Raw genomic sequence first — 13684 nt, 5'->3', positions numbered from 1 at the left:
CATGCTTTCCGGGGTTCCTCCAGTCTCAGTCAGACTTTACTAGAATGTGAGTTCTGCACCCTGCCTTTCTCCTGCTCCATCAGGGACTCTCTGTTGTGTTCCCTGTCAGGGCGATCGTTGGTGGTAGCCGGGCACCATCTAGTTCTTCTGGTCTCAGGCTGATGAAGTCTCTGGTTTATGTGGCCTTTTCTGTCTCTTGGGTTAAAAAAAAATAATAATAATTTTTTTTAAAGAATGTGCTCATGAATTTTGTTGGTTTTGTATGAAATGCATTTTTTTTTTATTTAGTTTTGTTGTAATATGTACTATGGATGGTAACTTTAGTTTACAAAAAATCTTACATAAAATATTCTTTAAAAATTTGGCTTTTGAGTTGAATTACATGATTCATTTATCACATCTGCGTCTCTGAGTCCAGTACAATAGGGAAGCTCGTAGACTTTAGCTCTGAAAAGTATTTCTGCTGTATTAGAGTTTTGACTTCCTGTCATTTTTTTTTAACCAGCATGATACCTAAAGAAAAGATTACAGGATTGAGAGCCAAGAATTTTAGTCACTCATTCTGATACTTATTACATGTATGACCTGAAGCATGTTATTTAATCTTGCTGGGCCTCGGTTTCTTCAGTAGATGGTCTGTAAGGTCCTTTTCAAGCTTAAGATTCTGTGGCTGGCTCCTATCTTGGAGTGGTGTTCCCTAGGATAGGTACTTGTCATGCTAGGCATTATGCTGCATCCTGAAATGTGAAATGGTTGTGATCTCTACATGATAATTACACGTAGGGGAATGAGGCTTAGGGTCTCTGTTCTGTCAGTAGGAACCATTTCATGAACCTAGCTGTAGTGGCAAAAATACCTTAAGCCCTGTTCTTTGCATACCATACATATTTTCCTATTGATTATCAAGATACTTTTTTACAGCCTGTTCCTGCAGTAGGGCCTGTGGCAGCAAGCAGCATAGATAACTTGGCTGTCAACTACTTTCACAGAGTAAATTCTGGAAATTATAATTGGAGTGACTGGCAAAGTGAAATCCACTTTACAAAAATGTTTTAAAATTTTAAAGGTGGCAAAATTGTATAAATATACTGTTTGATCAACAATTTGATTTATCAAATTATCAAGATTTATGTGTATTACATAGGAGCTCTGGTGGTGCAGTGGTTAAGTGCTTGGCTGCTAACTGAAAGATTGGTGGTTTGAAAGATGTGGGGGAGAAAGATGTGGCAGTCTGCTTTCGTAAAGATTTACAGACTTGAAAACCGTATGGGGCAGTTTTGTTCTGTCCTATAGGGTCGCTATGGGTTGTAATCGACTTTACAGCAATGGGTCAGGTTTTTTGGTTTTATATGTATTACAGTACTAATGTCTTTACATAGAAAGTAAAAATAGTGTCTAACCATTGTCCACAGTGTTGACTGAGTTTATGAAACTTATTTGCTTTTGTTTTTTAAATTTGATCAGGCATTGGTAGATTTATAAATTTTTTTCATTGTAAGCATATTTAGCAGATTTCTCATTGTAAGTTATAGTTATCATAATTAGTATGTTGTTTTCATTATTTAGTGCCCACAGTAGAAGAACATCCATCTCATGAGCAGATCATTTTGCTGCTTGAAGGCGAAGGGTTTCGTCCTGTTACGTTTGTCCTAAATGCTAATCTCCTCGTGACTGTCAAGTTAGTGTTTTGTAAGTAGTGATTCATCTTTCTTTGCCTAATTGGTAAGCAGGATTTGCGAATTAATTACATCTTCAAATTAGATTTTGACAGACAACAGTGAAAATAAGCAACTTTGGATATTGGTTTTTCAGTTAGGTATAGCTATAAATAAATGTTGCAAATTTATATTCAGTGGGACTTGAAATTCAAGCCTTCTGATTTTTTACTACCATCTCTCAGTCAATCCTAGGTTAAGGTCATGGGCTTATAGCTGAGTTGTATTTTGATGTTCATAACACAATTGGCTGATCTCGTATGGCTTCTAGATAAATTGAAATTTGGTAACTGGATAAAGAGAAATCCTGATTTAGCAGCAATAAAAGACAATTTTAAAGTAAGTGGCATATGACCTAATTAAAATAAGGAAGTAAATAATCCTCAATAATGGATTTTAGCATCTATCAGCATTTCATTCTCTTTGAAAGTAACCTAATTGTTAACCCACCACATTTCAGCATATTATTGCATCTTTTATTTAAATGTTATTTGTTAATTGACTCCTAAGATAATCCTTTATGCTTTCTGTTTTTTACATTAATCTTACATAATTCAACTTAAAGCTTTTGTGAGGAGAGCAGTGGAAAAATAAGGAATTTGAAAAGTTGTGCTTCATGCAAAGGACAATTATTTTTAGTTTTTTTGGTTAATAGAAGTTGATACTTATAGTTGTGTGCTTTTGTCACTTAAGATCCCTCAGACAAATGTTGGTACTTCTCAACCAATGGATTGCATGGCTTGGGACAGGCAGAAATTGTTATTCTGTTGTTATGTTTGCCAAACGAAGATACTATTCCTAGGGACATCTTCAAACTACTTATCACCATATATAAGGATGCTCTAAAAGGTATAGCATTTTGTTTTGAACTGTTCAGACTTGGAAATGGATGAATTAGTAAAGGCACTTAGACTTTCGGCTTTGCTAACTATAGTAAAGATTTATTTTGTGATGAGATTGCTGATTTCTTAAAAGATCTTAATCATAATTTTTAGTTTTCTTAAATACAGCATTTTATGTAATTAGTGTCTTTGCACAAACTTTTTATTTTGATTTAAAAAATGGAAATACATGCGCCTTACGGATTTTTTTTTAAATGTGTCGGTACTTTTTTTGCTGTCTATATAAGATTGGGGACACGGTATAATCTTTTGGTTGACTAAGTAGTAAGATAAAAAATTTTAAATTACCTGTGGCTAGAAGTTTTTTCAGTTTTTATTCACAATCCCCAGTCTCCAGGAATAATTGATCTTTGTGCACAGAAGGTATTCAGTGGATGCTTCTTCAAGAGTGGAAATAAGCCAAAAAAAAAAAAAAAATTCTCCATTGCTTTACTTAAGGAAGTTATATTGGGATATTCAAACTGAGAATGCCTCTTTAAAACAATAATAACTTAAAATTTTTCTATTAATTATTTTATTTCTAGGAAAATACATAGAAAATTTGGACAACATTACTTTTACTGAGAGTTTTCTCAGTAGCAAAGATCATGGAGGATTCTTGTTTATTACACCTACTTTTCAGAAACTTGACGATCTCCCATTACCAAGTAATCCTTTTCTTTGTGGAATTCTTATCCAGAAGCTAGAGATTCCCTGGGCAAAGGTTTTTCCTATGCGTTTAATGTTGAGACTGGGTGCAGAATATAAAGGTAAGTTTTAGAATGATAAGTTAAATTACATAGGTTCAGATATACTGAATATAAACTAAGAATTTTAGGTAATTCATTAAAATCAATTTTTGAATGGATTAATAGGACCACTTTTGTTATTCTTTGCTTTTAAAATTCCCAACCAACCCTTTTCTACTGTAACGTTAGTCTAAACAAACTTGGTGTGTCATCAGGCTTCTAGATGTTCAGAAATTATTATATTAACTAACCCTAATTTTTTTTTAATTTCAAAATAAAACATTGAAAACTTTGACAGTATTAATTTTTGCTAAAAGGTTTCTTATAAGCATGTACTGTAGGGACTTTTTTGTGTTGCCTACATATTAAGAAGGTAAATTATTACCACTCTCAGTTTGTCTACATCATAAAGCCAGAGATGAAGGATTTTTGGATTATCAGTGCCAGTTCTTTTCAGTTGCTTACTATAATCAAGAGTTAACTATATTTAGGGAACTGTAATAGTGGTTCTCATCTTTTCTAAGCTTGAGGCTTCTTATATTCATTATCACCCAAAAGTGATGGTAGAATGTATTGTGTAATATATGTGTGTATGTGTGTGTGTGTGTGTGTATTTACATATCTGTCCTTGACAAAAGCAGTGATTCTAAGGCTATTTTGAAATAATGGTCCAGGTTTATGTGTATGGTTATTTCTAAGTCTAAATCATTTCTAGTATTAAACTTTTAGGAATTCTCACCATTTCTTTATCCCTGACTTTTTTCAGGAAATAATATATTTGTTGCACGTGTGAAGTACATCACATCTAATGAAGTTTTAGACATTTGATTCTAATATAATTTAATAGGTATTTTCCTGGAGGAAAAGTAAATTTAGGGAAATTATAAAAGTGATCATTACTATTTCAGAATGGACAAACACAGTGAAAGAAAAATTAATTAAATTCTTCTATTTGGAAAATTTTATTAAACTTTGGTTTTAGGAGGGTCCTTAGCATTTAAAGGGTTTAAATACATGATGCTATTAAATCGTGTAAATAGTAACAAAATTCAGCCTTTATCTCAGGTTCTGTATTGTGTGAATCAAAGAGCTTAAGAAATTTTATTCTGAGTGAAATGTTTGATTCATTCAGTCTAGTATTTTGTCTCTGATGTTAATAGGTGAAGGCCATTTTATGGAAAGTTAGAGCAGTAAGCTTGTTGTTGGGTGCCATTGAGTCAGTTCTGACTCATAGCGACACTGTGTACAACAGAACGAAACCCTGCCCTATCCTGTGGCATCCTCACAATCATTGTTATGCTTGAGCCCATTGTTGTAGCCACTGTGTCAGTCATTCTCATTGAGGGTCTTCCTCTTTTTTGCTGACCCTGTACTTTACCAAGCATGATGTCCTTCTCCAGGGACTAATCCCTCCTGATAACATGTCCAAAGTACGTAAGACATAGTCTCGCCATCCTTGCTTCTAAGGAGCAATCTGACTGTATTTCTTCCAAGACAGTTTTGTTTGTTCTTTTGGCAGTCCGTGGTATATTCAGTATTCTTCACCAACACCATAATTCAAAGGCATCAGTTCTTCTTCGGTCTTCCATATTTATTGCCCAGCTTTCGCATGCGTATGAGGCGATTGAAAACACCGTGGCTTGGATCAGGCACACCTTAGTCCTCAAAGTGACTTCTTTGCTTTTTAAAGAGGTCTTTTGCAGCAGATTTGCCCAATGCAGGGTGTCATTTGATTTCTTGACTGCTGTTTCCATGGGTGTTCATTGTGGATCCAAGTAAAATGAAATGCTTGACAACTTCAATCTTTTCAATATACTGAAAACCAAGACCAAGACTCGTTGCCGTCGAGTCGTTTCCAACTCATAACGACTGTATAGGACAATTTTAGATAGACTAGTACTTTGTTGATATCCATGCCTCTGTAGTCTTGAACTTGCATCATATGTGTATTTTGTTATAGAGGTAATGTAAATATGGAAAAGCTAATGGCAAAAGTTAGAGTCCCAAGATTAAAGACTGAAAATAACTGTCTTAAATTAGTAATTTTTAAATGGAGATCATCTCCTTTCTTATGTTGACACCACTTGTTTAGCATATCTTTAAATGCCGGGTAGATGACTTACGAGGTTCCTTTGTAACTCTGACAGTATGTGTTCTAAGCCCCATAACCTGTTAGAATAATGTTTTAAATAAAATTACTTTTATCAAGTTGCAAAGGATGCTCCCTCATTCATTTAAGGAGATGAGGTCATCACTTACCTTAATCATTTCCTTTTTCATTTTAATGTCTTTTAACACTAATTTCTTAATTTTTTTCCATTCTAGAGCCTCTATGCTCAGAATAATTTAGTTGCTCTTTATAGAATCACAAAATATCTAAAATACACAACTATCCAGAATATCCTTGCATAGCAAGGATGTGTGTTTCTCTGTCTCAAGTCTTCAGATAGTCAGGTGTGTGGTGTTTTCTTAGAAAAGTTGAGAATGTATAATTGTATAAGAAGTATTAGAAAGGTTAATTTGATTATGTCTAAACCAAGAACTGTTTAAAATTTGTCTGCTTTTTATCATCATAGAAATAGTCTTGCCTTCTTTTCTTTACCTTTCTTTTCCTCCAGAGGCCCTGCTGCATTGCCAGTAAGGTATCTTTTCCTTTTTGGTATGCAGTATTTATACTGCCCTAAAGAAAGAGAAAAGGAACCTGGTGGCACAACAGTTAAGCACTAGGCTGCTAACCGAAAGGCTGGCAGTTCCAACCTCCCTAGCGGCTCTGAAGGAAAAAGACCTGACAATCTGCTGCCATAAAGATTCCAGCCTAGAAAACCCTGTGGGCCAGTTCCACTCTGTCACATGGGGTTGATATGAGTCAAAATTGACTCAGTGGCACCTAACAACAGCAACAAAGAAAGACAAAAATATTTAGGTGGCAGGTACCATGCCCCTTCCCCTTCTCTGCGTGGACTTCTGTTACTCTATATGCTCCCTTTTGTCAGTCCAAGAACTATAAAAGTTTACTACCACCCACAAATCAGCACAATTTAATATTAACTGTAAATGGCTCAAAATTCTTTAATTCTTTCTGTTTCTCTTTAAGTTACCAGAACTTTATAGAGGTCTAGCCAATTACCTCATAATTTTCCAGCTGCCATAATTTTGTGGAAACAGCATGTATAATGAAAAGATCAAATGCTTTGGACTCAGGCAAGCCTAGTTTCAAATCTGTTTCGCCACTGATTAACTTAGTCATGATGAGCAAGTTCGTTAATCTGTCTCAGCTTTCTCATCTGTAAAGTAGGTGTAGTCATACTTGCCTCATTGGGTTGTTGTAGGGTTTAAATACGGTAATGTATATAAAGTTCCCAACTCAATGTAGCATCTGGTAGATGCGCAGTAAAGGTTAATGTCATCTTTCATTTCCCTGAAGAACTGATTGGGTGGTATTTAGTCATAATACCAGAGTTTGGGTCAGTGTATGCAGTTGAGGATTGGTATTTCATATTGAGTTATTTAGTTTGCTTGTTTGAAAAATGGGAATTAAAGGTACTAAATTCAACACTGTTTTTGATTATTGTTGTCAGTAACCAGTTATACTTTCTTATGTGTAGCGTATCCTGCTCCTCTAACAAGTATCAGAGGTCGAAAACCTCTTTTTGGAGAAATAGGACACACTATTATGAACTTACTTGTTGTAAGTAATTGAACTATCTTATTAAGTATTTTTGTACTGTTACTTAAGTTTATTTAGCAAATTTCACACATTTGTATTTCTCCATTTTAATTTGGCATTTTTGGCATATTGAAAGTTGATTTATAGGAAATCCTAATTCATTTAACATAAATGGGCTCTGTTTCTGACCAGTTGCTTTTCAGAATGTAATAGCTCCTAATTTATGTGCCAGAGGACAGTGGTAGTTCAGAGGTAGAATTCTTACCTTCCATGGAGGAGACCTGTGTTCGATTCCTGGCCAGTGCATCTCAGATGTAGCCACCATCTGTCTGTCAGCGGAGGCTTGCGTGTTACTATGATGCTGAACAGGTTTCAGCAGAGCTTCCAGGCTAAGATGGAAAGACTGGAGATTTCCTTCTGAAAATGAGCCAGTGAAACCCTATGGCTCACAACTGTCCGACCCTGTTATGTATAAGGTTGCCATGAGTTGAGGGCTGACTCCGTGGCAGCTAACAACAACAATTTATGTGTGCCTAACTCCAATTGCCTTTTGGTTTATTCTGCTGGAGTTTTTACATACTTAGATAATGTGAGAGCGCTGTGCAGTTGTTGAAATTTTAGTAATAGTGTTAATAAAGTTAGTCAGCTTCGTGATTTTGAGCAAACTATGGCCTTAAGTTTCTTCATTTATAATAGGACAGATTGGATTAGATTATGTCTGAGGTTCCCTTACACCACTGATTTCTGTAATTTTATATTTACCTGTTACCATAGTGTTATGGATTGAATTATGTCTCCCCAAAATATGTGTTGTAAGTCTTAAACTCTATACCTGTGGTTATAATCCCATTTTGGAATGGGTTGTCTTTGGTATGTTAATAAGATAGGATTAGTGTAGGGTGTATCTTGAGTCAGTCTCTTTTGAGATATAAAAGAAGTTAAGCGAGCAGAGCAGAGATGGCGGAAGAGAGATGTCAAGACACGTGAAGATCACCCAGGAGCAGAAGCTCAAAGAGACAAGACCTTCCTCCAGACCCAACAGAGAAAGAAAGCCTTCCGTAGAGCTAGCACCCTGAATTTGGACTTCTAGCCTCCTAAACTGTGAGAAGATAAGTTTCTGTTTGTTAAAGCCACTCGTTAATGGTATTTCTGTTATAGCAGTACCAGATAACTCAGACACACAGAAAGTATTTCAGTGGAGTCACTTTCCTTTATCCATGTTTAGTTTGAAGACCTTTCCTATTTTGGAAGATCTGTAAGTATAAAGAGAAGTTCACCCCCAAATACTACAGAATTCTTCCTAAGAATGATAGTCTTCATAATTGATGTGGAGTGGCTGGAAGCATTAGTTGGTTTTCTTAAATTGGTACTGGGTTTTTATGGATGGCATTTTGATAGTTACGTATCAGAAGCCTTGAACTGATGGATGCTCTTAAAAAAGGGTTTAATAAATGAGTAAATGCTCTTGAACAGTAGTTTAAAGTTTATGTAAATGTGATTATTTTATGTAGGACCTTCGAAATTACCAGTATACCTTGCATAATATAGATCAGCTCTTGATTCATATGGAAATGGGTAAAAGCTGCATAAAAATACCTCGGAAAAAATACAGCGATGTAAGTATAATTGCTTTTTGAATTTTGAAGACAGTTATTAAACATTAGATTTCCTTCGAATTGTGTCAAAATTTTTTGTTTGTTTTGAATCAGACTATTTAATTTGTAATAGCAAAAAACCCATTTTTAAAATCTTAGAATTTGTTTCCTAGTAAGGGATTTGTTTAACTGTTTTTTTCAACTTTTTTCTTACTGTTTTATTTTAAAACATTTGTATCTGTCACATTCCAGTGATTTGTCCAGACCAAAATTTGATAATTATGAAGCTGATCAGGAATATGACTCTTTGAATTATTGTAACCAATAAAGGCATAAAATGTTAATAGCATTTCTAAATGAATGTTTTCCCTACCAGGTGATGAAAGTAATAAATTCTTCTAATGAACATGTCATTAGCATTGGAGCTAGTTTTAGTACAGAAGCAGATTCTCATCTAGTCTGTGTACAGAATGATGGAGTTTATCAAACACAGGCCAACTGTGCAGCTGGTCATCCTAGGAAAGGTAAGAGTTATGGTTCCTGATGCTAACTTATAAAACTACGTCAGTTAATATAATTCCTTTCAAAGGGGAAAAAAATATATGTATATAATACATGTATATATAATACATAATTAATATATATATATATAATTTGCTGAATTGATAGTAATAAGGCAATATGCTTTAAAATTTCTGCTACACAAATAGCAGATTGAACAAGTCCTTCTGTTTGTGTTTTTCACTTGGGTTACGTTAGACTTGGAAGACTGTATTCGTTTTGATATCTTCAAGCCTATTGTATTCATAGGGTGTTACTAGTTTCTTACATAAACTTGCAGAGACATTTTTGCTTGTTTATATATATTCATGCAAACACATACACAATTTTTGACTTTTTTAAAGAAGTCATAACATTTGTTCTTTTCTGTACCTTGCTTTTTTGTTGTTGTTGTTAACACACCTTGGAGATTATTCTATGTTAGTATATAAAGTTTAGGAAGGAATCCTGCTGGTGCAGTGGTTAAGCACTCAGCTGCTAACTGAAAGGTCAGCAGTTCAAGCCCACCAGCGGCCTTGAGGGAGGAGAGACCTGGTGATCTGTTCCCACGAAGATTACAGCTTAGGAAACCCTATGGGGCAGTTCTACTTTTGTCATATAGGGTCACTGTGGGTCGGAATCGACTCAACAGCATACAACAACAACAGTATATAAAGAGCATGCTCATTCTACATAGTTTTCCATTTTATATGTATGCATTATTTAACAATCCCTTATTGATAAACATAGTTCTTACCAATCCTTGGGTATTTATAAAAATGCTATGGTGAATAACCTTGTACTGTGTTATTTTGCACACATGTGAACCTATCTATAGGATAAGTTCCTAGAAGCGGAATTTCTACATCAAAGGATATGTGTTATTTGTAATTTTAATAGATATTGTTATGCCGTCCTTCATATTGTTCTGATTTACGTTCTCACCAGTAGAGGATGTTGAATTTTTCATACCCTCACTGACACAGGCTCAGACATTCTAAATAGTATAACTTAGATACAAACATTAAATTACCCCTGTGAGTCTGAATCAGCTCAACAGCAACGGGTTTGGGTTTTTTTGTTTTTGTTTTTTTATGTAGTATTTTATGTTAATTTTGTTTCTTTTGGTTTTTGGTTAGTTTTCTAATATAAGTAGTATGGGCATGACATTTATTGGATACTTAAAATGTGCCATGCTCTACAGTATGCCTTTAACAAATATAAAATGGTAGGCTAAAATATAAATAATTGTGTTTTTTTAATCAGTGACAGGTGCAAGTTTTGTGGTTTTCAATGGAGCTCTAAAGACATCTTCAGGGTTTCTTGCTAAGTCCAGCATAGTTGAAGGTACGAGTTTCATGTTTAAGATTGTTTAATCTAAACCTGTTTTTCCATTACTTTTTAAAAATGTATTTGCTAATTACAAAAGAGTATATGTAAGTTATAAAACACAGTACCACAGACTTAGGTGAAAATATCACCCAACCTCAGAATTAGGACATGACCAGCATTTGAGTCTACTTATGTCTCCTTCCTTCTCTCCTCGAGAATTAACTATTACCCTAAATACTGTGTTTATCATTCCCTTGCCTAATTTTTTTTTTATTCTGTATATATATATGCCAAAACAATGTATTGTTTATTTATGCCTATTTGGGATATTTATAAAAGTATCATTCTTCATGTAGTCATATGAAACTTACTGTTTTTCACACAACATTTGTGTTTCTGAGATCTAGGTTATGTTATGCCTGCAACTACAGCTTCATTTTCAGTGCTTTTTGCTGTTGTCATTAGTTGCCGTCAAGTTGACAAATGCTATTAAATGCTTTATTTTGTTAATGTATGACAATTTATCTATCTCCTGATCATGAGCATCTGGATCATTTCTTGTTTTTTGCTATTATGAACAGTGGTGCTAATAACATTCTTAAATGTTGTGTCATCTGTATGTCATAGGTTGTTAATGAGTCTTCCTCCAATCGTGATGTTGCATTCTTCTTTGTATAGTCCAGCTTCTCGGATTATTTGCTCAGCATACAGACTGAATAAGTATGGTGAAAGGATACAACCTTGACACACACCTTTCCTGATTTTAAACTGTGTAGTATACCCTTATTCTGTTCAAACAACTGTGTCTTGGTCTATGTACAGGTTCTTCATGAGCACAATTAAGTGTTCTGGAGTTTCCATTCTTCACGGTGTTATCCATAATTTGTTATGATCCACACAGTTGAACATTTTTGCATAGTTAGTAAAACACAGACATCTTTCTGGTATTCTCTGCTTTCAGCTAAGAATCATCTGACATCAGCAGTGATATCCTTCATTGCACATCTTCGTCTGAATCCAGCTTGAATTACTTAACTAGTGCTGTTTATTTCTTATGTGGATTTAAGTTACTGTCTAGTGTCTTTTTATTTCAGCCTGAAGGACTCACTTTAGTATTTCCTGCAGGGCAGGTTTGCTAGCAATGAATTCTCTCAGTTTTTTGTTTATCTGGGAATGTCTTAATTCCACCTTCATTTTTTGAAGGATGCTTTTATTAGATATAGAAGTCTGGTCAATAATCTTCTTCTTTCAGCACTTTGAATATGTCATTTCACTGTCTTATGTCTTGTTTCTGATGAGAAGTCAGCTGTTAATTTTATTTAGGATAGTTGTATATGATGAGTTACTTTGTTACTGGTTTCATGATTCTCACTTTGGCTTTTGGCAATTTGATTATGATGTATCTAGTGTGGATCTCTTTGAGTTTATCCTACTAGGAGTTCTCTGAGCGTCTTACATATGTAGATTAATGTTTTTCATCAAATTTGGGAAGTTATCTGCCGATTTTTCAAATATTCTTTCTGCCCCTTTTTTTCCCTCTCCTCTCTGTGCCGTTTATATCTTATTTTAGACTACTCAACTTTTATTACTCCATTTTATTTTTTTCTATTTTCTTCTTAGCTATGTTGCTTTATATGTTTGTATGCCATATGTTTGCACAAACAAGGTGTGCCTTCTATGTTTTTTTGCCAGCCATGCCCTCCTGCCCCACACACACCACGAGTAGTAAGTGCCACTATGCAGTTTTTTTACAAGTTGCCCTAGGGCTAACAGTATGCACTCTTAATTTCTCAAATCTACTTAGGATCAGTATTGTACCATTACACACCTCACCCTGACTCCTGTCACTTCTCACTTCCCACCTCACACGTCCCGTTTCCCACTTTATACCTTTGACTTCATGCTTTACGGTTGTAATAACCTTACACCAGTATAACTCTATTTACCTACCTCCCATCCTTTATGCTATCATGACTTTTATGCCTGCTTGCAGTGTTACAATTTTTGCTTTAAACAGTTGTCTTTTAAGGAAATAATGGAAATTATTTTCTTCTGGTAGATTGAGGTTTTTTCTGGTATCATTTTTCTACAGCTTAAAGAACATCTGTTAGCATTTTTATTTTTTAGTACAAGTTTTGTGGCTTTCATTTATCTGGAGCTCAATGTTTCATACTCATTCTTGAAGGATACTTTTGCTATCCTTAAAAGTTGTTTTTTTTTCTCTCATAGGATTTTAAAGATGTCGTTTAATTGTCTCCTGTTCTCTATTGTCTCTAATGAAAAATCAGCCGTAATTTTTTTTTTGTTCTATATTTAACATGTTTTTTTTTCTTCAGTCTGTTTTTAAGATACCCTCTTCATCTTTGGTGTTTACCAGTTTAATTGTGATGTACCTGTATGTGGTTTTCTTTCTATCATTCTTGGTGTTTATTGAGCTTCTTAGATATGTGTACGAATATTTTAAGGACCTAATTTCCAAACTCTGTTTTGCCTGCAGATTTTATAAGGGCTTTATTTTGGCTTTATTAGGGTGCATGTTATCGAAGTGTTAATAAATTTAGCAGCCCAAACCACCAACATCCCCTGCACATTGCTTGACTTCTGGTATCTCTGTTCTTTTCTCAGCCTTATAACAGCTACTCTCTGGTTGCCTCATCTAGTCCCACTTCATATACCCCCAGCTGTAGTCCAAGGACTCAAAAGGGATTCCCCAGTACATAGTCTTCTGGTGTCCCTTCTATGAAGTTACCTCCTCGTCAGTGTCTTGACCCAGATTTCAGGCATTAAAGCTTCCCCAGACTCTTATCTCTGTGTTCTTAGCTCAGTAAGGCCATAGCTTAGTGGATCACTATGAGGAAATTATCTTCAGGCAGAGAGCCCAGGCAAGATCGTGGACTCACCTCTTGAGTTTCCGTTTAAGAATCACAGTATTACTTGACATGTTGTCCAGTACTTGGAAACAGTTGCCTCTCAGTTTTATGGCTGGTTGTTATAAAAGGGATAGTTTGGTAACAGTTACTTCATCATAGCCAGAGGCAGAAATTCTTACCCTTATTTGTGTAACCTTAAAAAAAACCCTTAAAATTGTAAAATATGTTTATTTCCCTGTACAAAACAGCCATTAAGATGACTTAATTTATCTTTCACAGAATATATTTTGATAGTAATTTAATGGCTTAGTTGTGCAAATTGATATTTGGTAGAA

The 13684-nt window shown here is 34.8% G+C and overlaps 1 protein-coding gene across 2 annotated transcripts in view; it reads left to right on the top strand.

Annotated features, from left to right (window-relative positions):
• The window catches only part of ZFYVE16 (zinc finger FYVE-type containing 16), a 47865-nt gene that overhangs the window by 29847 nt on the left and 4334 nt on the right, over positions 1–13684 (top strand). For both annotated transcript variants that reach the window (XM_004374461.2, XM_023729467.1), the window contains exons 9-15: positions 1567–1689; positions 2409–2564; positions 3142–3366; positions 6951–7033; positions 8524–8628; positions 8984–9131; positions 10414–10494. In XM_004374461.2, the coding sequence (XP_004374518.1) occupies positions 1567–1689; positions 2409–2564; positions 3142–3366; positions 6951–7033; positions 8524–8628; positions 8984–9131; positions 10414–10494 (921 nt within the window). The remainder of the gene's footprint in view (positions 1–1566; positions 1690–2408; positions 2565–3141; positions 3367–6950; positions 7034–8523; positions 8629–8983; positions 9132–10413; positions 10495–13684) is intronic.

Source organism: Trichechus manatus, unplaced genomic scaffold (assembly GCF_000243295.1).
Source record: "Trichechus manatus latirostris isolate Lorelei unplaced genomic scaffold, TriManLat1.0 scaffold00029, whole genome shotgun sequence".
Classification (NCBI taxonomy): Eukaryota; Metazoa; Chordata; class Mammalia; order Sirenia; family Trichechidae; genus Trichechus; species Trichechus manatus.
The sequence above is the reverse complement of the archived record's forward strand: the minus strand, read 5'-3'. Positions and strand labels throughout refer to the sequence as shown.